At 34.0% G+C, this 22919-nt stretch overlaps 3 protein-coding genes and 1 pseudogene across 3 annotated transcripts; 2 read left to right on the top strand and 2 right to left on the bottom strand.

Moving 5' to 3' along the window:
- Positions 1–314: 314 nt before the first annotated feature.
- LOC21403066 (selenoprotein K) lies at positions 315–3719 on the top strand. Its single transcript, XM_024162364.1, has 4 exons — positions 315–410; positions 3000–3103; positions 3201–3366; positions 3450–3719. The coding sequence occupies exons 1-4, from the start codon at positions 392–394 to the stop codon at positions 3482–3484; spliced, it is 324 nt and encodes a 107-aa protein (XP_024018132.1). The 5' UTR covers positions 315–391; the 3' UTR covers positions 3485–3719.
- Positions 3720–5121: 1402 nt separating this feature from the next.
- LOC112090616 lies at positions 5122–6610 on the top strand (annotated as a pseudogene).
- A 649-nt stretch (positions 6611–7259) lies between these two features.
- LOC21403065 (fluoride export protein 2) lies at positions 7260–10995 on the bottom strand. Its single transcript, XM_024162349.1, has 7 exons — positions 10954–10995; positions 9819–10010; positions 9598–9663; positions 9242–9340; positions 8663–8855; positions 7886–8298; positions 7260–7478 (listed from the first exon to the last, which is right to left on the bottom strand). Exons 1-7 carry the CDS (start codon positions 10993–10995, stop codon positions 7260–7262), a joined length of 1224 nt encoding a protein of 407 aa, XP_024018117.1.
- A 1380-nt stretch (positions 10996–12375) lies between these two features.
- LOC112090617 lies at positions 12376–18687 on the bottom strand. The gene is made up of 7 exons (XM_024162351.1): positions 18479–18687; positions 15528–15977; positions 15251–15328; positions 14451–14549; positions 13960–14152; positions 13374–13798; positions 12376–12685 (listed from the first exon to the last, which is right to left on the bottom strand). The coding sequence occupies exons 1-7, from the start codon at positions 18479–18481 to the stop codon at positions 12467–12469; spliced, it is 1467 nt and encodes a 488-aa protein (XP_024018119.1). The 5' UTR covers positions 18482–18687; the 3' UTR covers positions 12376–12466.
- Between the last annotated feature and the right edge of the window lie 4232 nt (positions 18688–22919).

Genomic DNA, 22919 nt, shown 5'->3' with positions numbered 1-22919 from the left:
ATATTTAATAAGAAGGGTAGTTTTATTTTTCTGTGTCTAAAAAACTGTCCTAAAATATTAAATTTTTTTTTTAATATGTCAAGATATCAATATAAAATTATTAAAAATAAAAATATTAAATGCATATTTCAATATAACACGAATATAAAAATGAACTAAAAAGGGATTCTCGACTATCCACTAAAACTGTTCCACGTGTAATAATTATGAACAACTGCCAATCAGCGTTTAACGAACACGTGACACCCACCGCAGCGAAGGCTCTAAAAAAGTCGGTACTTGGAAATTAAAAGATAAAAAACAAGAAAAAAGGCATAAATAAATCCGAATACAATTTACTTCTGACATTGTTTGGGGAAGAAGACCTGAGAAAACTTTGGAAACTTCGCCCATGGCGTACGTTGAAGGAGGTCTGCTCTTTCTCTCTCTCTTTTTTCTTTCGAACTTGATCGTCGCTAAATTTGTAGATTGATCTCTCTACGTTGAACTGCACAATTTCTATCCGAAATTATTGCCTTTCTCGATTTGCTTTGTGGCTGTTTTCTTCAAATTATTCCCTGCGATCTCTGGTTTCATTGCGTTTCTGTCGATGGATTATTCTTTCATTACTTTGCATAGTCGGAAATTAGGGTTTTTTGATTCATCAAACTCTCCCTTGGCGATCATGTATCTATGATTGATTGCATTATATTGCCGATCGAATTCCCCTTTTTTGTCCATGGATATTGAATTTCGATTTTGGGCATGATTGAAATTTGACCTATTTATACTTGGGCTTTGTAAATTCACCGTAATTAACAAAATAGTTCATAAATTTACGTAATCAATAATTTTCATTGCATTCTTAGCAAAAAAAAAAAAGATTGTTCCATTGTTCTTTCTTTGCAAAGCTGCTTTAGGGACATTGGAGTTTTTGAATATAGTCTATTGTTTTGAAATCATTTCTTTGGTTTTTGGTGGTGCACTTTGATATTTCTAATACTTGTTTTGTTTTGTTTTGTTTTTGTTTTTTTTTTGTGTTTTTTTTTTTTTTTTGATAATCTGTACTTGGTTTGTTAGTTAACTTGGTCCATGTCTTTTTTCCTGGAGATTTCATAGCTTAATGACCATTTTCCTGGAGTTTTTTTTTTTTTTTGGCCATTTTTGTTCTTTGGACGTATCTTGTGGCACTTGCGCTTCACGCTATAAAATGGAATTCAAATTCTGCTGCTGATCAGGAAAAAGAAAAAGTGTACATTTGCTTGGAGTTTTACTCTAGCCCATATTCTGAAATTGATATTTAACTACTATTTCTGTTCACACGTCATGAACAAAATTTTATTCTTAACTCTTCGTCTGGCATTTCTATTCTTTGTACTTTGTACTATTTCTAAGACTATAATAGCAATCTATGGTTTTTGTCTCTGAAATTGATGCTTTTGAATGTGATTTGCGGGGTACGAATTACGGGGTAATATCGTGTTGTAAGTACATTACTGTCTTTTTGCGTTCTTTGGTTGCAAAATATTGATGCTATTGTTTGCTTTTGATACATGTTTTTCTCGTGTGCCTTTCTTGTATATATAAGCTGCAATCTCCCAATCATAAATTAATTCCTCACCTTTCAAATCCTAATTCTTTAGTTTACACTAAAGTATTTCTTGTATTTCATTGGGTTTAATAAGGACTATGACTTCTTTTAATTTCGGAAATTTTCTCTGTCTCATCATATGTTATTATGGATCAAAGTTTCTGGTTTTAGAGTTTTGACTACATCAGTTTGGATTGGATGATAGATGTTCAAATAATGGTACTTGAGAGTTTATACCATTTGTGGGAAAAGCTTAGAATATGGTTACTTGTCATGATGGTGAACAGGAATGGGAAATTTCCGTTTATTTGTGTGTTTATTTACAAAATGTGGAACGCTAATTTGGTTATTTTGGTGAGTTAAAATGATGTAGGGAATGGGGAATGGGTAAGCCAATCCTAAGTTGCCCATCATCTCCTTTCAATTGGAATAAACTACAAAATTACTTCTCTACACTTACTAATGTATAACTAATACTTACATCTACAAGGACATTTTAGTACTTAAGCTATTAGGATTATTATTCCTAAATAAAGTTAATAAACACTAAAAGGTATTCGACTTAATTACTAGTAAATAAACGCTAGAAAATAGAAAAGGAATCAATGTTCCCCTTTCTTATTCCTATTCTTTTCATGCAAACACCTTTTTCTTTCTCATTACAAGTTAGTAAACATGCGCTTGTGGTTTTCCTCGATGTGTTTATTGTGTGTACATTTCCTTTTCTTTCTCTTCAGTCTTTCAAATATCACATTATATGGAAAAATTTTAGAGCCTCATACTGATTTCTTGTTAGTTTGTTACTTCGCGCAGACTAATTTTCTTTGTCCTCAAATGGGGGTCCACATTTTTCCCTGACATCCCTCGCTTGTCAGAATTGATGTTCTTAAATTCTAGTTATGGACCCGCCGATGATATCTCTTGTTTTCTTAGTTATCCCTGTTGCTTTGATTAGCTACAAAACTGATTTTCTTCTGTTTATGTTGGGCTAAGTAGTGCTTTTACGTTTCAGAGAATCAGAGTATGAAAAAATAGTTCCTTTCTAGGTTCAGGAAATCCTTTTCAGTATTTTATTATGTCATTTTTATAATACACACCCTGGAGAAGCCAAAATTGGGAATCTTTTTTGTGTTATGTTATTTATAATTGAAGTTTCTAATTTTTGCTGTGCTATGCACTATAGATGACACTTGGTTTCATTGGGTGGAATTGTGATTGGCATTAGGTGGGAATGTGATTTGTGATTGGATTCCTAACAGTTGCCAACAGCATAGCTTTATATCATTAAATTAGACATGTCTGGTTTTGGTCTTTTTGGTGAGAATTACGATTTATAATGTGATGTGTCCGAGAGAAAAGTGCTGTCTATTTTTCTTTCCTCTCCTGTTATGATGAACTGTAATGGCTGAAGAATCCCATGTTTCTGCAGGTGTTATGAAATCGAAGCGATCAATATGGCGCCTCAGTACAATAACTGACTTCTTTTGGTCCATTATTAACTTCATAGGCGTGTTTTTTGCAACCATGTTCTCGGTAACTGTGTTCTCCTTTGTTCCTTTGTTCCTTTGTATTGGCTTGGTCGTCTTAGTTATAAGAAACTGCTCATCTTATTAGTACTTCCATATGGCAGATGGAAAAATCAGATGCCTACAGGAAAGGCTCTGGTTCTGGAAAGAAGTGGGACGGTGGTGGCCCAGGGGGAGGACCATATGGTGGTGGACCTGGTGGTCCACGCGGCCCGCGTGGTGGACTCGATAATGTGCGGGGATTAGACAGTGTTCGAGGGAATGACCATAGTAAGTTCACCTCTATAATTCCCTTTGATTTTGAACATTTTTCAACTACTTTCTTAGTTTAAATGCTTTGGTTCAATTCCCAGGTTCTCTACCTGCCTGTGGTTCCTGCTGCGGCTGAGTGTGGGCACTGTGCTGGTACTTGAAGTGCACGTATTATTGTCTTAAATATTCACCATGCACACGATTAGGACTGTACTTATTCGGTGTGTGACTGTCGAGATATGCCTCAATAAGAGGTTATAAGTGAACGTAAACAGGATTATGAAGTACAATTACAATTCCATCTGAATCTCTTGGGGTGCTTTTTTCAGATTATGTATAGTTATTACGTAAGCGAGTTACGCTTTGGTCTATCTTTATCGTCATTTATTTTTTCTAAATTCTATTACAACGTTCTAAAGGTAGGAACGATCATAATCCGGCGTGCTTAATTAAAAGAATGGAGACCAAGTTGTCATGTATTAAAAAAATCCGGGAACCAATGATGCTAATTTCTCGGGTTTTTTGTTCATTTGCAATAATGCTCCTCACTCCTAATCAGATATTACTTTAGAGTGATTTGTTCTTTCTTTTGAACTCGAGATTGTGAAATATGGATCTAGATTTTAAGGAGTTAGATATAGAATTACAATTAGCCTTTGTCTCAATTGCACTTCGGATGACATAAAATCATAAAAGTTATGCGAATCCAAACAAACATAAGCATGATTCCCGCGAGTAGAAATTTATGAATTCCATTTCCATGTAACATCAAGTTCACCTTCCGCTATTAATTACAACTTCTGGTCAAAAAACCCTCCTTACAGGTTAGAAAACTTGTAAACATATTTGCGTTTCTTTCTCTCTTTTTTTTCCTTTTTCTTTCTTCGTTTAAATTCTTATGATCTGTTGAATATACATATATAGAACGTCATATACATCTTATATACATATGTATACGCACAGATACATATTCATGTACATATACATATATAAATACATAAATGTACATTACATTTCATTTTTAATTGATCTCTCTATGTATTCGTGACCATATTCTCTAGATGCATGCGCGTATGCTGACTCCCAACAAATTAACCTTCAATACATTTTAGGTACGAACCTCTAAATATAGATCTTTTCACAAAATTTATTCCCGTAAGTACTTTATGTCTTCTACAATGCAAAGATATATTACCAGTTTGTGATCAAGTTAGAAATTCTCTTTTTGATAATAGGGATTGGATTTAGTATGTATTCAGATTAATAATACGAGTTTCTTCCTAACTTACAATTGTATGGCTTGCTAGAGAGGAAAGATATTGCTAATCAAAAGAAGTTTTTTTCACGATGCTATGAGAAAATTAAGCATTACTAATAGAAGTCCAGAACTACAGAAACGGTACGTTATAAACTACTTTAATAACTTTTTTTTTTTTTTTTTTTGGAAGCCAAACTACTTTAATAACTTTATACTTAAGTTACAATTCAATCGATATTTTAATTGATAAGTATTGAAGCCTTTAGCTCCTCCATTTTGCTGAAATTCCGAAGCCATTAACTTATCACAGTGCCGAATTAATGCACCCTTTCGTACTTTTATTAATTATACAGGCAACAAAGAGATACACGTATATCTTTCTTTTTTTTTTGATACACATATATATGATACATATATATAGCTTTATATTATCTCTCTCTTCATTATTATATGTTTTATGGTATAATATAGTCTTACTGTTTAATATGATATTGTTAGGGATACTAACAAAGAGTATGCCGGATAAGCTATTCAAGAGCCTGTCTTTAGGGTTGGGGCTAAAAAATGATGAGTTGAAAGAGGCGGCAGGGGGAGATGAGTTGGTTTACCTTTTGAAAATCAACTATTACCTGCCGTGCCCACGCCCTGATCTGGCTTTGGGGTGGCGCCTCATACCGATATGTGTGCCCTCACCATTCTTGTTTCCAACCATGTCAATGGCCTCAGGCCTTCAAAGATGGCCATTCGTATGATGTCAAGTACATTCCTAATGCCCTCATCATCCATATTGGTGACCAAATTGAGGTACTAATTATCTTCTAGCTTGCTTGTTTCTTTTTTTTTTTTTGACTAACAATATGTTTTTGTTAATTCCAATCTCCTAAGTAAATATTGTTTTGATCATCTTTTGGATCTCATGGGAAGGTTGGTGTGTGTTGTGTGCGTATGGCATTCAACATAAGATAAATTTTATATATGCTTGACATTACTAACATGAAGTAAATATGATTGGATTTATAAATGATACTGTGGCAATATGTGCATAGTTTAAAAGGAAGGACTATAATTCACTGAACTTTTTGTGTTTTAGCAAATTATCATGAATTTTAAATTTTGAAGATCCTCTCTTAATTTGTCAAACCGTTACCATTTGACCTAAACTTATAACTCCATTTAATTTGTGACAGAAATGCTCGTGTGAGCCTCGCATGTTTAGCGAGGACCTTGAAGTACTTTTTATGTTTTAACAAATTGTCTGTTGAACTTTTTGAGTTCCATAATAAACCTTCTTCTTTTCCTCACCAATTAAGATGTATTATGAATTTGGGCTGCAATATTGGAATGTTTTTGCAAGTTGAACGGGTAAATAAAAGTGCCAAAGTAGGAGAAGTCGGCCCTAAAAAAAGAGACTTCTTTGTTTTTTGGTGTGGCGTACTTGCCTATATGATCGCAACAATTCAGATCAAGAGTGCACTAAATGATGGAAAACTGTTTTCACAATAACATCCCTAACGAAATTCCACATAACGGAAATTGCAGATAATTAGCAAGGGAAAATACAAGAGTGTGCTCCGCAGAAGCACATTGCACAAAGAGAAGACAAGAATGTCTTGGCCAGTTTTCTTGGAACCTCCTCCGGACTTTGAAGTTGGGCCCCACCCAAAACTCGTTGATGATCAAGGTCCGTTTAGTTCGCTGATTCGAGTTGAGATGTGATTTTATGTGAGAGTTTTTTACTGTAATAAAAAAGTTAAATATGACTGTTTCTGAGAGTTTTTTACTGTAGCAAAACTTGAATTATAAACTCGAATCGGTGAAATGAACTGCAAGCTCAACAAAATTCCCCAATGAGTAGTACTCAAGCTATTTCATTTTAATTTCCTGGTTATATTAAAAAACAAAAGTGTTTAGTGGTTAGGTTTTATTAAAAAAAAAAAAAGTGCTTAGTGGTTATGTTTTAATGTATATGTCAATGTTGGTCTTTTGCAAGAATACTTGATTTGATAATAAGAACTCTATTTTATAGCCATTGCTGCCAAAATGAATATGATACTTTGATAATAAAAACTATAATTTATAGCTATAATTTGTTAGCGCACAGTCTATTATTCAAAATTTGTGTTCAGCTACTTTGTGGAGTTCCAGTTAAAAATCATTGGAGATGAAGATTTCCCTTGTCTACAAATGGAGTAACTTTATAACAGCTAGATTTTTGGGTTCTTACATCTCCAATCTTAAAAAAGTGCACCTAATATAATGTCACCAATCAGTGGTATAATTTCACATGCATTTGCTCCATGAACTTGTACGGCTTTAACAATTTGTCCCTTAAATTTTTAATTTTGACAAGTTATCCTTCAACTTATAAAATTATTGCAATATGTTCCATTTTGATGCTAATTGTGTTAAATTAGTGTCAAAAAAACACATTCGACGAGAGTTTCTAAAATCCCAATTCAAACGTAACACAAGTATTTCAATTCTTCAACTTTTAATCCCTTAAATCTAATAAAATATGACACATTACAACAGTTTTATAAGTTTGAGGGGTTGATTGTCAGAATTAAAAGTTTGAGGGTAATTTTTTAAACCATGAAAAGTTCGGGGACAATTGTACTAAAAACCCAAAATATTACTATTAAAAAAAAAAAGGCTATTTGTATCCTTTAGTCCAAACAGGTACAGAGTAGATGAGGATTCCTAAGGCAAATGAGATGCATATGGTGATCATGGCATATGCATATGCTCTCCAAGGATGCTTACTTTCTCTCATTGCATTGAACTCAGCAATGAATGTAGAAACTGTACTCAAACAACCCAAAAACCCAAGTTGTATTCCTATTACGATGGTATCACAAGTCTTGGTATTCACCTGTACCAACCAGAAAACACTTCTTAAAAAAAAAAAAAAGAAAAAAGATTTACACAGGACATAAAAAATAATAATAATCTGTTAATTAGATCAAAATCAAAGCAATCATAAACTGTGTTTTACTATAAAGAAAAAAAATCCTTCTAACCTTGAAAGCCTTCTTAATAAAGCACTCCCAAATGTATAAACATTTGTTTGGTTCATAGTTTTGAACAAAAATTTTAAATTTTTATAAGATGAAACACTATAACTAAAAGATTTGAATTGTGTTTATACCTATGAACCAAAAAGTTGCAAAGTCTTTTCTTGACTATAAATTCATTCTATCGAAAATAAACTCGTCATAACATTCTAAGTAGGTCTATACTACACAAAAGAAATCACACCATAGAAGCCATATTGCATACCGCTTTTTTAGCAGTTGAAAGTGATGCCATGAGACAGGCTGCGGAGACATTGGCGAGTAGAGTACCGAACGGAACCCACCCGAGCAAAGCCGCCTTTCCTAGACCATGGCCATTCAGCCGAGCTAAGAACCACCTCATCCATACACCTAAAGGTCCAACTATGCATGCCAGCCATAGGTGAGCCTCACCATTTTCTTCCCTAAACTCCTCTCTAACATAGATTCCACTCACACTCCATACCAAACATAGCATCACCAAGAACAAGACCATAACCACGGCATGACGCTCGCAACTGTCAACCCTCCAGGTCTTATTCGAAATCGGAAATTTTGTTAATATCTTTCCGAGAAGCAGCTTGAAACCCTTGGCAGTCTCCACTCCAAAAATTATGGAGTATGCAACAAGAAACAAACCTGCGAACAAAAAGAGATCATGTGCTTGTCTCTAAGTTTAGGATTTAATATTTCTTTGGTTCATCCCCTAATTTTAACAGAAATCGCGCTTTAATCCGTAATTGCTGTGAAATTCTCGTTTAATTCCTTAAACTTACTAAAATAAGTTCGTTGTTAATCATATCTAACAATATTTTTCTTACAACCAGTGATTTCACTAATGCTTATTGATAGATAGTCTCCTTCAAGTCCCTTCCTATTAATAAAGTTTGGGGACTAATATGACATGAAAGTACAACCTTATTTTAAATTAATGGCTAGGTATAGATGAAAATTAAATTAGTTTTTTGCAAAATGATTGCTTACAATATTTACACAAACTTACCTATGAGAAAACCAAGCATAGACGAAACCCATTGGCCTTCAAAGCTAAGTTCAATCATTTCCTGGTTCCAACCACTGAAAGTAGTAAGGCTTCCTAGGTAACCTGTAGTCAGACCAACGGCTAGAAAATCTGAAGCGTGAGATATGGACGGTTTGAAAACAACACCAAACCACCCCATCAAGAAAGAACCAACCTGGAATAATGCATAAAAATAAGAAATAAAAAAGGGTTGAAAATAACATGTATATTTATCAGTACTCTCTGATTATGAATTACTACAACATGAGCTGAGTTATAAAAGCTATGTGCAATATTAAAGGGTCCAAAGTTAGGGACAGATGGACTATGGTAAGACTACTAGCCGTACGGTACAAGCAATTTATCAGTTGTTGAATGATAGAAAAAATCAATCTGGACCGTTAAAATTTGAGCTGATTTTGTTATGTGGAATTGAACAACAATAAACTTAAAACGGTGCAAATCTTTTAATTTGGACCATCATTAACGCTTAGAAATCCATTGCATGATACGACCAGATTTCGCACCATAGGGGGCCTCAATAGATAGAGAGAAAGAGACCATATTAGAAGGAAGGTCAGGATAAAGAATGCTTAGTTTGCTTGTCACTCCAGCTACTCCAGGGCCAAAAAGTTTTTGCAGCAAATACCTTGTCAAGATCTGCATAATATTTTCCATATAATTAATCTGTGCAATTAAGAGCATTAAGCAAGCTTAACTTACTAGAATTACAAATAACTAAAACATAAACGATTCGGTTCCTGGGAACAAAATCAATGTTCAAGTAAATCAAATTAAGGTCTGTTCATCAGCAAAAAGGGGGCGAGAAAAACGACATTACATAGACTATAAAACATTTGAAAAAAAAAAAAGAGACATATTCTGAGGAGAGAATAATTGAGAACCATTCAACTTACCCCTAGAATCCCAAAAACGGCTAAATGAGTGAGACATGAACCGTACACCAGCACTATTGGCAATTCCTATAAACAAAAACAAGAAAATAAAAAATAAAAATATTGAAGTTGCACAAGTCAATAATATGGTTTGCTCATGAAAGTCAAATTTGAACAAAACATTCGAACACTTTTAAGGATTATGACCAACAGGAAAAAACTTTAAGACAATAATTTCTCACCACCGTTTTTTGTTCAAGTTGTTGCACTTTAGAATCCACTGAAGTAGGAGAAGCAAATTCCTTTGGCAATGATGAGGTTGTATCTTGTGGAATGGTAAGAGCTACACTGTTGGTATGCGATACATGATCATAGTGATTATCTGTTTCATGATTATCTGTTTTGGGGCTTGATATCTCTTGGGATTGGGATGACTGCAAAAAAGAAAAGAAAATGCATTGATCTTAGTATGGAACAAACAATAGTAATTGCTTCATTTATGGTATTACTTGGCATTATTTTCAACGAATTAATATGGCAAATTACAAATCTTATGAAAATCAAAGTAGTATCATAGAAAAATGAATTTACGCTGTAGACAAATTTTTTAACTCTCCAATGCAATAAATTGAGCAATGATATCCGATAACAAAAGGTGTGACTTATAACTAGGTATTATATCGTAATGTAATGTGACAGCACATCAGTACTGATGTATTATCAAACGCCGTAAGGGGTGACTGATGTGGTAAGGCACTTGACCTTGTTAAAAAACAATACAATATAATCTAAAGTTTGAGCCCCTAACTTGTCTTTGAGCATCTAATTGAATAGGGGTGTAGTTGGAAAATAACATGCCACCTTAATCTCACTTTGCGTTATTGCTTTAGGAAAAAAAATGCACTATCAAACAAGCAGTGATATTTGAAACTTCTTTAGAGAAAACATTGATCAAAGTGGTTGCATTGTCTAAATTATTGCACGAATCCAAAAATTTTAATAATTTGTTCTAATATTTCTTAGTCTGCAAAGCTAATTCAAAATCAACTAAGATTACCTAAGAAACCCTAAGTGTGGCAGATTATATAAAAATAAAACGAATACAAAGGTATAAATTAGAGTATGAAGATCACAAGAAAAAGGGAAAACTGCTAATTTAGCATATTGAAATATTAGGGAGATTAAGAGAAAAAAGGGTTTAAAGCTCACCATAATTGGTTGAACCAGCAAAGCTCAAAGAAATGACTAGCTATTAAGTTGCCATGGAAGAATGATCAGAAAATTTATGAACTTTCACCCTCCTGCATACGAACAGAGGGCCCGCAAACAATGAACGGCTGAGTGTCGCCGCCACAGCGGCGAGTACTAGTGACATACAATGTTAGTAGCGATGGCAATGTAAGTTGCTTTGAAATGCATTGGATTATTTATATATTATTTTTGGAAAACTATATGCTACTCATTGTCAAAATATTAACTGGTTGAGATCTCAACTGGGGTTGCTCCAACCCAACAGATACATCTGAAAACAAAGAAAAAGATGCAAATTGTACAATTTTGTGTTCATTTGTTACCTAAACTAATTATATAGTCACTGTAAAGTCCAAAATAACAATAATAAGAATGATATAATATAATTATAAAAACAAGGAGAGAAAAGCATACATTTGGACAGTTTTGTTTTTGTATTGTTACCTTATAACAAACTGACGGTAGGTTCCAAAAAATATATATATATATATATATATATATATATAAATAAATAAACAAAATAGTCTGCATTAGATAATATCTTATACATTAATATTCCACACACACGCAGACATGTAATATGCTTCCACAGAAGTGGTCTAAATTCCAGTTCTTAGCTGCAAGAAAATTTCCTTATACGGCCCTTTATTATTATGATTATGATCGTGATTATGATATTATTCGTTTTCTTTTAATTGGAAGAGCATCAACGTTGAGATTGTAATATGAAATGGAGACTACATAAGGTAGTTAAACCATTGATTAGGTCTTTCTGGGGAAGCACTACTGGAAAGAATTAATTTATTATTTTTTCTAAATAATATAATAAAAATAATAATAAACCTTCAAATTTTCTTCTTCACCAACTTGGTGTCTTGAGTGTCTTTCTTCATTCGGATTTTGACAAGGAAATTTACGCAAGTCAAAAATTCAACCAAGTTAATTTAACGCATTATGTGTGTCTGAGAAGTTATATATATATATCACATTACTGATCTATATATACATACATCCACTTTGGTTATAGAAAATAAAATATATAATCACTTCTGATGAGCCTTTAGGTAGTGGTTATGATATGCATTTGACTTTTATAATCACTTCTGCCGTTAGTTTTCATCCACATTCTTTTGACTTTTATTTGGCCTTAATGGAATTCTGCATCTTCTTTTCAGAACTTGGACTCCTTCGAACTTGGAAGTCGCAGAGGATTTCTACAATTTTCTTTCCTGGTATTTGACTTGCCTCTTACTTTTTATGGTATTGTGATTTGCGTTTTTATACACCCAGAAGCTAAAGTTAATTCTCTAAAGGGGTTATGAAACTATTTATTCATGAATTACTTATAATTCCAATTATCTTGTCAACATATACAATTGGCGGGAATTTTTTTATTCAATTTTTTTGTGAGAGAAAACACTCTTAACAAAATCAAAACTATGGATTTAAACCCGTGAATCAAACAGACCCTCAACTACTTTGTAGACTTCCTGTTAAAAAAGTATCAGAGACAGATAAAAAGATTTTATTTTTCTATAAATGGTGTAAATTTATAGTATAAGATTTATGGTGTGACATTAGATTTTCGTCTCGGTCACAAGTCGACTAGAACATAATTAAGAAGGAAAAAAAAAAAGTCCTATTTGTATCCTCGAGTCCAAACAGGTACAGAGTAGATGAGGGTTCCCAAGGCAAATGAGAAGCATATAGTGATTATGGCATATGCATATGCTCTCCAAGGATGCTTACTTTCTCTCATTGCATTGAATTCGGCAATGAATGTAGAAACTGTACTCAAACAACCCAAAAACCCAAGTTGTGTCCCTATTACGATGGTATCAGAAGTCTTGGAATTTACCTGTACCAACCAGAAAAAACCTCTTAAGTTGAGTTATTTGCAAGTATAATATTATTGCTGAAAGAGTTTAACGCGTAGAAGAGAATGATTAAGACATCAAAATCATATGATATATACCCTACTCCATCATATAAAATTGGCCTCCTCAACCCTCATCTTGTTCTCTCTCCGTTTACTTAAACAAACCGTGTTTTTTCATTATTGACAAAACCTTCAACCTCTTAGAAATCTGCAAATCTATAATGTTCCCAACGCCCATAATGTTAGACTTTAAGGTAAGGGTGCAAAATGAAAACGGAATAAGACTCCACTCAACTGTAATATAGCTGCAACGATTGCATGTCTTTTTGGGGGGCTAACTTTTGTTTTTTTTGTTTTTTTTTTTCTTTTGGTGGTGGGGTGCTAAAACTTTAACTACCCTATTCTCTACGAAATCGTATTGAAAGTAAAAGGTCAATAAAGTACCGAGAAAAACCAACAGAAAACTCTACAAATGGCCCTTTAAAATGAAACAATCAAACAATTCCATGAAAATTTTGTCAATGCTAGTGAGCCTCAAGTGTCAACCCTAAGGTCCTTAAATAAGAGAGAAAATTCATCTTGTTAACATGGGTCGTACTTCAACAGAGATAAAGGTGTCACAGAAGGGTATGGTGTTATGGAAAGAAATCACGTCAGAGATACGCACCGCTTTTCTAATCGTAGATAGTGCTGCCATGATGCAAGCTGCAGAGACATTGGCAATCAGGGTACCAAAAGGAATCCATTTCAAGTAACCTGCATTTCCTAGGCCGCATCCATTAAGTCGAGCTAAGAACCACCTGGTCCACACACCCAGAGGCCCAACTATGCAACCAAACCATAGTTGAGCCTCATCACTGCCGCTGCTAAACTCCTCTCTCATCAATACGCCGCTCATGCTCCACAGCAGACCTAACATCAGCAAGAACACCACCATAACTGCCACGTGACGTTTGCAACTGTCTACTCTCCAGTTGCTGCTCGAATTGAGAATCCAACATTCTTGATTTGCTATTTTCTTTTTAAGAAGCCGCTTAAAACCCTTAGCTGTCTCGACTCCAAAAATTATGGAGTAGGCAGCAAGAAACAAGCCTGCAGAGAAACTATATAAGGGATAAGCTTGTCTTGTTCCGAGTAAATAGAGCTTGCACCAGAATTCAGGCTGGACACAGATGTTAAAAGTTTGCCGCTAGTCATGGCCATGTATCTACACCAGTTGTTGCGACATGATTCTTAGATTATTGACATCTTACCTATGAGAAACCCGAGGATAGATGAAACCCAATGGCCATCAACACTAAGTTCAAGCATTTTCTGATTCCAGCCACTGAAAGTGGTAAGGCTTCCCAGGTAACCAGTTGTCAAACCAATGGCTAAAAAGTCGGACACACGGGATATATCTCCTTTGAAGACAACACCAAACCATCCCATCAAAAAAGAGCCAACCTGGGAGAATACCAGAAAATGTGGGTTTAGAAGAGCATCTTGCATTAATACCATCAATAAGATGGTAGAACCACAGGAATCCATGTTCGTGAGAATTAATTTCAACTACAGTAATCAGGACACGTTCTACAATACAAGTTCCTCCTAATACTTGAAACTGCACAATGTACTCTCCGAGAGAATAATATAAAGAGCAAGAGACTGATGCAACAAAAAACTAACTAGGAGTGTGCATTATATACATTTATATAAATATATATACACATGTATGTATATATATAGGGAGAAAGAGAGGGACCATATTGGAAGGAAGGTCAAGATAAAGAATGCTTTCATTGCTTGTAACTCCGGCAATGCCAGGGCCGAAAAGTTTCTGCAGTAGATACCTCGTCAAGACCTGCATGTTGTAGCAAGCAAGATTTGCTGATTGGAACTTTATTTAAAGCTAACAATACATGCTGTACAAAATTATTTGATCAAGTTGTAATCACAAACAGACAACATACGAGTCATGAGCGTCTAACTTAACTAAGAGGGTACTTTCTTCACGTCCCCTTCGTAGCAAGAACTACCTCTATCTTCAAAAAAAAAAAAAAAAAAAAAAAAGAGCAAAACGAAGGAACTATTTCATCTTCATGCATGCAGCCATAGCATTTGACATCCAGGTCTACAACAAATGGAATGTAAATTAGCAGTTAAACCAACCCAAAACACAATGATTTTGATCAGTCAAACTCAACCAGTAGGAAAGCAGAGTCCTCTGTATCAAGGACTCGGAAGTCAGAAGGTATTACATTCCGCAGCAAAGCAGAAGGCAAAAGACAGAGAAGGAACATCTCACACTAAAAGACATTAAAAAAAAAATAAAAAAATAAAAACTAAAATAGCACATCTTTTGGAGTACCTGGACAAAGAGTTGCAATCTCAGTACTTCAATTGCACTTATCATGATCCAAGAGCACCAACATATTTATTCAGAATAAACATATAAATGTCATTTATACAATAAACATATTTGTTGCGAACACGTACCACCAAGCTATGAAATGTAAAAGGCGGCAATTAATATTGAAAGAGAACGATGCTCAAGAATTTTACCCCCAAAATGCCAAAAACGGCTAAATGAATGAGACATGAACAGTACTCCAACAGCTTTGGCATATCTTTCTTATCATCCTGCACTAAGAGAAAAAATAAATTATAAAACACATTTACATGAAATAAAAAAACACGTACATGAAATAATGTAAGCGTCCCCCATGTTATGCTAGAAAAGTAAAACTAAATTTGTTATATCATCGACAACTTTAACTTTTGTCATTTTTGAAGAATCCTATCAAACTAATGGACCCAAAAATAGCAACCAGAAACTTACTTGCATATTGTTTTCAGCTTGCACCACGGGATCAGTTGAAAGAGGGGAAAGAAGTTCTTCTGGCAATGGCAGAATGGGGGAGACAGAATTCATTGTTGCAGGATCATGAGTGCTAAACCCACGGGATTGTGATAGCGTATCTTCTGGAATAGAAATAACCACCCCATTCTCTGACACGTGATCCAAGGAAAAGCGGAGGCTGCCACTCCTGCTGTGCCTGTTGCTATGAAGAGCCCTGTCCCCAATATCGCCCGCCTCTGACACAGACTCGCTTTCAACGTTATCATCTATTTGAGAGGTTTGAAGACCAGATAAACTAACAGATCGCCTTCTTATTGAAGAACTGGCACTGCTTATCCTACCAAATGATCCACTTCGTGCAGGTTCAGAATTGCGGGTCCCAAAATGCCCTCCAATCGTAAGCGTAGAAGTTGATTTCTCTTCAGACGACTTCAAAAATTACCAACAAAGTATCAGGATTTTGATCCAAAGGGCAAAAAGAACAAACACAAAAGGCATTGCTGCAGCTGAAGGTAATGACGATGTAGTAACTTTTGAGTTCCATAAGAGAGTGCCACAACTCAGATCTTTAATACATAAGGGAAAAAAAATGTCGATATGAACCAATAAACCACCTAGTATAAATCATCGAAAAAGAATTGGCAACCTTGATATACTGTATACACCCCGGAATAATTACATGCAAGAATGCATACACTTTTTACAACATATACATACACATTTGAAGCTTCACGGTCAATGGTTTGCTTATAATGTATGTTTTCCAGCAAAGGTATGAATGAAACATGCACTAAACTCATTATTCATCATGTCAACACAGTTCCGCAATAGGATGTAACTAATTATAGAACAACTTTTGTGCACAAAGTTTACATAGCAATGAAAGAGGTCCCTTGTTTTAAAAGAATTTGGAAAATTTCATGTTCAAAGACACCAAGTTGTTCAACATTTGCGTCATCGGGAAAAAATAAAAACACGACAAGAAACTCCCCCGGAGTATATTTATTACATTATTGTCATGTTGGAAAGGCCCTCAAATCACATGTTTTTAAAAAAATAAAAAAATAATAAAGGACTTAAATACTGGTTTCTGTTCGCGAGAAAGCTATAGATATTAAGTTGAGTGATATGTAAAAGCACAAAACTTCCATAGCAGTAAAGCTATAGAACATTCATACTTACATAGCAAAAGTTATTTGCTCAATTTTCTAAGCACTATTGCTCACGAGATTCAAAGGTAACCACTAACCAGATAGTAGTTATTAATAGTACATAAACAAGAGACGCCAACAACAATAAAACAACCGCTCAATACATTCTGGCGGCATTGTACATTCTTATTCAGCAAACAGACTCAGGATTTGAGCTATGAGCTAGGATCTTCCAGCAGAGGAAAAATATATACAAAGAAACGATCATAAGAATCACTCCCACAATATATATATATGTGTGTGTGTGTGTGTGTGTGTGTGTGTGGATTAGTTCAAAAATCGCAACAAAGTGTTTGATGCTCTTTGTTAGAACCAAGTTAAACCTTACATCAGTGGTCATAACATGCACCAAATCAAGACTTTTAGCAACCCCACCATGATAATTAACATGTAGCAGAACAACCAGATAATGGAATATATAGGATGCGTTTGGAATTCGTTCCAAAATGATTTTGTTTTTTGTATGAAAATGGAAATGAAAATATTTTCAATTTCAGACAGAAATCATTTTTAAAAATGCATTTGGTAGTTTTATCAAGAGCTTGTTTTCAGTATAAAAAAATCCATTAATCTCTCTCTCTGTGCTTGAAAGAGGAGAAAACGGAAACAAAAAATGAAAAAACGACTAAAAGTCGGTTTTATTTCTCTCCCATTTTACACTAAACCAAAAAATCGTTTTCATTTCCGTTTTTTGTCTTTAATAGTGCCAAACGCCGTTTCTCTCCCATTTTCATTTTTTCTTTCTCCAAAACGTGAAAAACAAAAACAAAACCAACTCCAAGCACGGCCAATTTTCTCCTTACACTAAACAATTCACCACTTTCCTGAACTTGGGCCCTCAAATCCCAACATCGTCAATTGAGAATCCAAGTGAGGCATGAACAATAATCAACATTGATATGAAAATTAGAACAGTACTCTTAGAATAATCTACATGGAAATGTCACTTTGAATGGTAATGGATATCAGGATATGAATGTCAAAACTGAAACTGTTTTGAAGTCGTGATGATGGAGATGTCAACTAAAAGATGGTGACACAAGAACTGGTCATCCAATTATTTTAGACTTTTAATGTGATTTTAGGATACCCAATTTTAGATGCCATACAACACCAGTATATATAATTAAGCAGACGGAAAACTTTTAAGACTTTAGATAAATGCCATACAACACCAGTATAATTAAGCAGACTTTAGATAAAATGATGAGTACAAGCAAAATGAATTACGACCCAGAAAAAAAAAAAAAAAAAATAGAACCCCATATTAGAAACATGTAGCTTTGTTAAGAACAGAACCAAAAACTGTTTATTGCGCATAAAGGTGCCTTATCAACTCAAAACCGGGTCGTCCACTACCAAAACATTACTCCAATTTAATATGAACAAAAGAAAACCCCACACAAAAAAAAAAAAAAAAAAAAGAAAGAAAGAAAAGAAGGAAAGCAAATATGGTCCCCGTTTCCTATTGAGCATGGCAACTTAAAAAGTCAAAATCGGAACTTTAGAGCACCTATCTTAAATAATAATTAAAAAAAAACAGTATGTATGTATATACACAACAAGGAAATGCAAAACGAATAAATGAAATTGAAAAACAGAAAAAAAAAATTACAAAAGAATAATAATAATAATAACAAGCAAAATCCAAATCAAATTTCCTTTAAACATTAAAAAATCATTCTCGTTGCACAAAGAGATAGAGAGAGTTTAAAATACCATGTTTGAGAGAGAAACACCAGAGCCTGGGAAGATTAAGTACGATCCTTTCTTCAAAGAAGATGCAATGACGAACTTTTTTATACCAAAAAGAATATATGAACAGCGAATATTGTTTGAAAAAATGGAGGTCAGAGATCGTTGAAACTTGAAAGAGAATGAAAAATAATAAAAACAATGAGAGATAAAGGAAAAATGTATGGTTCAATGAAAGGAGCAGTTAAGAAATGGGTTTTTTTTTTTTTTTTTGGAAATTAGAGAGAATCTGATGAGCAACAGCTATGGCGGTGACTGGCCTCGTCATGTTTATACACATCATTATTATTTTTTGGGAAAAAAATGGTGCAAAGAAGGGGAGACGACGTAAGGCTTTGGCTGTCTGTGCTTTGGTCGTTTTGATACGTTTGACTTCTTTTTTTTTTTTTCTATTTTTTTTTCGGTTATTAGTATTGTTAATTCCTAATTATTAGTATTGAATCCCTGAACTTTTAATTTTGATAAATTATTTTCTCAATTTTTAATTTTTCATTGTTTTCATCCCTAATACTAAAATTTACAACGGACTTTTGAAATTTTACAGAGATAATCACATTCTAATTACGTATTAGCTACAATTTTTACAAGAATAGTTACATTAAATGCAAACTATTTTCTTTAGTATGGTTAAAGACCCTTCAAAACTAGAACATTTAGCATTTAATATAATTATTCTTGAAAAGATTTCAGTTACCGCGATTGATATGTGATTGTCAATGAGAAATTTTAAAAGTTATTCACTAATTTTAATGCTAGAATTGAAACTGTCACGCCCCAAATAGGGGTTGGTGATTTGAAGGCTTGTTTAGAAATTAAACACGAATTAATAAAGTAATTAAACTAAAGTTAAAGTCAAATATAGTATGTATATGAATTTCCAAACAAACCCTACTATTTTAAAAAAATTGAGTTTTTTGAAAAGAGTGGGGCGGACTTTACAAAAAAAAAAAAAATCACAATCAGAGTCAAATCAATTTCAAAAGTCAGCCTCTGACATCCATAGGATTTTCACATTGTGCATACATAAACAGTACCGAAAAATAAATTACTGACATCAGCCACAATCTAGTAAAGTTTAATGTTTACAATCCATAATTTATTCATGCCTTAGTACATGTGGCAATGAGAGAAGTAAATTATAACTTCTTCACTTCTTGAGATCGACTCACCTCACCGGTACTCACCACCTACTCAGCACTACTTCTAACGTCATCTGGGAGGGGTTTAATACATTTAAAACAGAAGAAAAGCAAGCGAAAGGGCCAGTAGGATATAATTTATAAAATTGAATAAATAAATAGAAGTACAGGGTCCGAATATGTCATCCGGAACCAAACATCTTTTTTTTTTTTGAAAGGAAAATAAACTTAAATTTCCGGTTTCAGGCATCAGTAAGTAATTTATGATTGCAAGGCCAAACACCACCGTAGTGGCCCGTACGGGTTTCGGGTCCTGCCCCCAAGGATATGATATCCATATCTCGATTTCTAGGCCATCGGCGTTGTTACCATTTCTTAAAATATCTCTTAAAATATCTCATTTTAAAAAAATATCATATAAAACTCTTTTTTAGATTTCAATTATTTCAAATGCATTTTTATTTTTTAAAACGTTTTCATAGGCCAAATACATTTAAAACAGCCTAACAAGGATGTGGACAAGAACATCTTACCTCTCAGATAGCAATTCCACAGCTAGCTTCTTATCGTCCTAGCCCCACTCGTCTTTGAAGCTCAATATTCGATCCCGCCGCTAGCTTTGTCACCAAAACAACGGTTTAGAGTTTAAACCTCACTTCTAAACAATCTAGCTTAATTATGTACAATTATATCATACTAGTGTGCCTTAACTCAAAATCAAAGTTTATAAACAACTTCTTAATTCAAATCGTGATTCTTTGAGAATCATAATTCAATCAAGAGAAATGGAAGGGAACAAGGATTAATGTGGCTAATCCACTCACTTTAAGTTCTCAAATGAAGTTAAGTTGGTACTTCATTGAATTTTGAGGTCAAACAAGGGTTTTTAAGCATTTCTGGACCGGATTTAGTGTGCACATGTCGACCAGTCATAGAGGAGTGTAACTCCACTGGTCAGCTGGTGGAGTGATGACCGGTCGACCGGTGGGAAGCTGTCAGGGCTAAAAAGTGGCCAAATTGCGAAGAACAAAGCCAAATCCTTCAATTTCAAGTTCGATTTCAAGATATTTTCATGGAGATTCATCAAAACCAAGTTCCAATCACTAAATCAAGTTCAAATAATAAAAAAAAACCCCAAATTCCATCATGGTTTCATCAAAACCCATTCAAAAATCACACTTAAATCTATATTCATCAAAATCCAAACCAAAAAACCAGATTACCAAGAGAAAATCCGAGATCAAGAGTGAGTTTTCAAAGTATTTACCTTGATCTTTGCTGTAGTGTTGAAAACTGCTTGAAAATATCCTTTTTGGTTTAAATCTGAATCCAAATCCGCTTAGAGAAGCGAGCGAGACAAACTTGAGAGAAAGAGAGCAGGGGAGAGATGAGAGAGAGAGAAAGAGAGCAGGGAGAGAGAGAGAGAGAGAAAGAGAGAGAGAGAAAAAGAGAGAGAGCTTTGAGAGAGTGAGAGAGGGACGGGAGAAAGAGAGAGAGAATGAGAGAAAGAGAAAAATAAGAGAAAGAAAGAAGGAAATAAATATAAGGAAAAGGAAAAAGGTAATATTAAAAGATAGTTAAAAAGAAAATGATAGAAGTATGTATTCTCACATACTTTCGGGGTAGAATTGTAAATACTAAAAATAATTAAAAATTTCTTGATTAATTTACAAAAATTAAATTAGGCACACTAATATATCACAATTTGTATAATTAAACCTTTTTAATTCTTCAAGTCGTTACGAAAACTGCTAAAAAAAGTTCAAGGAGTAATTTGTCAAAATTAAAAGTTTAGTAATCAAAATGATACAATACCCATGTGTGCCAATTTTGTACTTTTGTAGTGATTTTATTTTAATTGTGTAATAACAATGTGGTATCTCCTACTCTTCGAGGTTGATTTGTGTGCTTAGTATGCTAGATTTATTTCTTTGTGATGTGATGGTTGCCTTGTGTCGTAGGTCTCTTAATTTTTGATCCATTTGAAATTTTCATCAATTATAGAAATATTGTTGAAACAATCATATATATGCTCGATATATGGTGTACCTATTGAAATTCTGTTGTTTGAATTTATTGGTACACTTTTCTCCCCCTGGAGTGTCTTTATGTGAAATTATTTATGGTTTCAGTTTATAGTCGGGATCAAATCTTCTCATACGTTAAGAGTTATTCATATTTGTATTAGTGTTTATAGCTCTTTGATTCAATTTGATTTTTTATTTTGAAAAAATAGGGATCTAAATACTACGAAACTAAGAGGTTGGAAATCCGATTGTCAAATTTTCCAAATAGGACCCAATGCCAATGTCACGACCCCAAAGATGGGACCGTGATTATTAGAAGAATTTGTTGGTTGCCCGAATCGAATCTGGCTGCGGAAGCGTGGTGGTGCGCGGGGGAGAGGCGGATCGTGTATAACAAAAATTTTCATAAAACTTTTGAGATACTCTATAGATTATATTAATTTATGCACGAATAAATTAATCTCATTAACTTATATATATCAAGAACTCAATCAGAAAAAATACCTGGAAGCCGACTCGGATGATAACTTGAGTTCTTTGACCACGAACAGTCCTTGCTCCAATCATTGTGTTTAGAAAACCAATGTCTTCCACATCAATTCCTAGAATCTACGAAGACGTGTGTGTGGGCACACATGAGACAAAACGGGTTACAATAAATACTCAAATTTCCACAAACACCATCACATGCACGATGTGGAATTTTTTGGAGAAAAATTTTTTCCTTCCTCTCTCTCTTGAGAATTTCGGCCAGCCTTAACTCTTAGGGCTGAAAAATTGTTTCCAAAATTTCTATAGAGAAATTTCGGCTACCTCTAAAATTAGGGCAAAAAACCATTCTGAAAATTGTCTTAAAAATAGTATTTATAGAGTAGAAGTCAAACTTCTAGAAAGAATCCAATCTCTATCTCCAATTTGAATTTCGAACCAAAATTCTCCTCTATCCCTTATCCCTTGTGGCCGGCCATGCTAGGGATTCCTATCCCTGTGTGTGGCGCCAATACTGGATAGGGAAGGAAGAGAAAATCATCCTTTATCCTGTAGTCCAATTTTATTTCAAATTCAAATTCAAATTTAAGTCAAACTTAAATTAATTTGAATTTCTAAATTGAACAACTTATCAAATAAGTTTAAATGGATAAATCTAGATGTGTTCAAATTCAAATTTAAATAATCACATTATTTAAATAATAATTAATTCTCAATTAATTATTTTCAAGTGTTTAATTTTAGAATTCC

This window comes from Morus notabilis, unplaced genomic scaffold (assembly GCF_000414095.1).
Source record: "Morus notabilis unplaced genomic scaffold, ASM41409v2 Scaffold570, whole genome shotgun sequence".
Classification (NCBI taxonomy): Eukaryota; Viridiplantae; Streptophyta; class Magnoliopsida; order Rosales; family Moraceae; genus Morus; species Morus notabilis.
Note: the sequence above shows the minus strand (reverse complement) of the source record. Positions and strands in the feature narration are given on the sequence as shown.

What these genes read in the sequence shown, in the direction of transcription:
- LOC21403066 (XM_024162364.1), top strand. An exon ending in TTTTTGCAACCATGTTCTCG is followed by an intron (nt 3,104 to 3,200) that starts GTAACTGTGTTC and finishes TCCATATGGCAG; the next exon opens with ATGGAAAAATCAGATGCCTA. An exon ending in TGTTCGAGGGAATGACCATA is followed by an intron (nt 3,367 to 3,449) that starts GTAAGTTCACCT and finishes TTCAATTCCCAG; the next exon opens with GTTCTCTACCTGCCTGTGGT.
- LOC21403065 (XM_024162349.1), bottom strand. Translation starts at nt 10,995, where the DNA reads ATGCATTTCAAAGCAACTTACATTGCCATCGCTACTAACATT. An exon ending in CCGTTTTTGGGATTCTAGGG is followed by an intron (nt 9,341 to 9,597) that starts GTAAGTTGAATG and finishes AATATTATGCAG; the next exon opens with ATCTTGACAAGGTATTTGCT. An exon ending in CTGACCTTCCTTCTAATATG is followed by an intron (nt 8,856 to 9,241) that starts GTCTCTTTCTCT and finishes GCATTATTCCAG; the next exon opens with GTTGGTTCTTTCTTGATGGG.
- LOC112090617 (XM_024162351.1), bottom strand. An exon ending in AAGCTGAAAACAATATGCAA is followed by an intron (nt 15,329 to 15,527) that starts GTAAGTTTCTGG and finishes CTCTTAGTGCAG; the next exon opens with GATGATAAGAAAGATATGCC. An exon ending in TATCCTCGGGTTTCTCATAG is followed by an intron (nt 13,799 to 13,959) that starts GTAAGATGTCAA and finishes GTTTCTCTGCAG; the next exon opens with GCTTGTTTCTTGCTGCCTAC.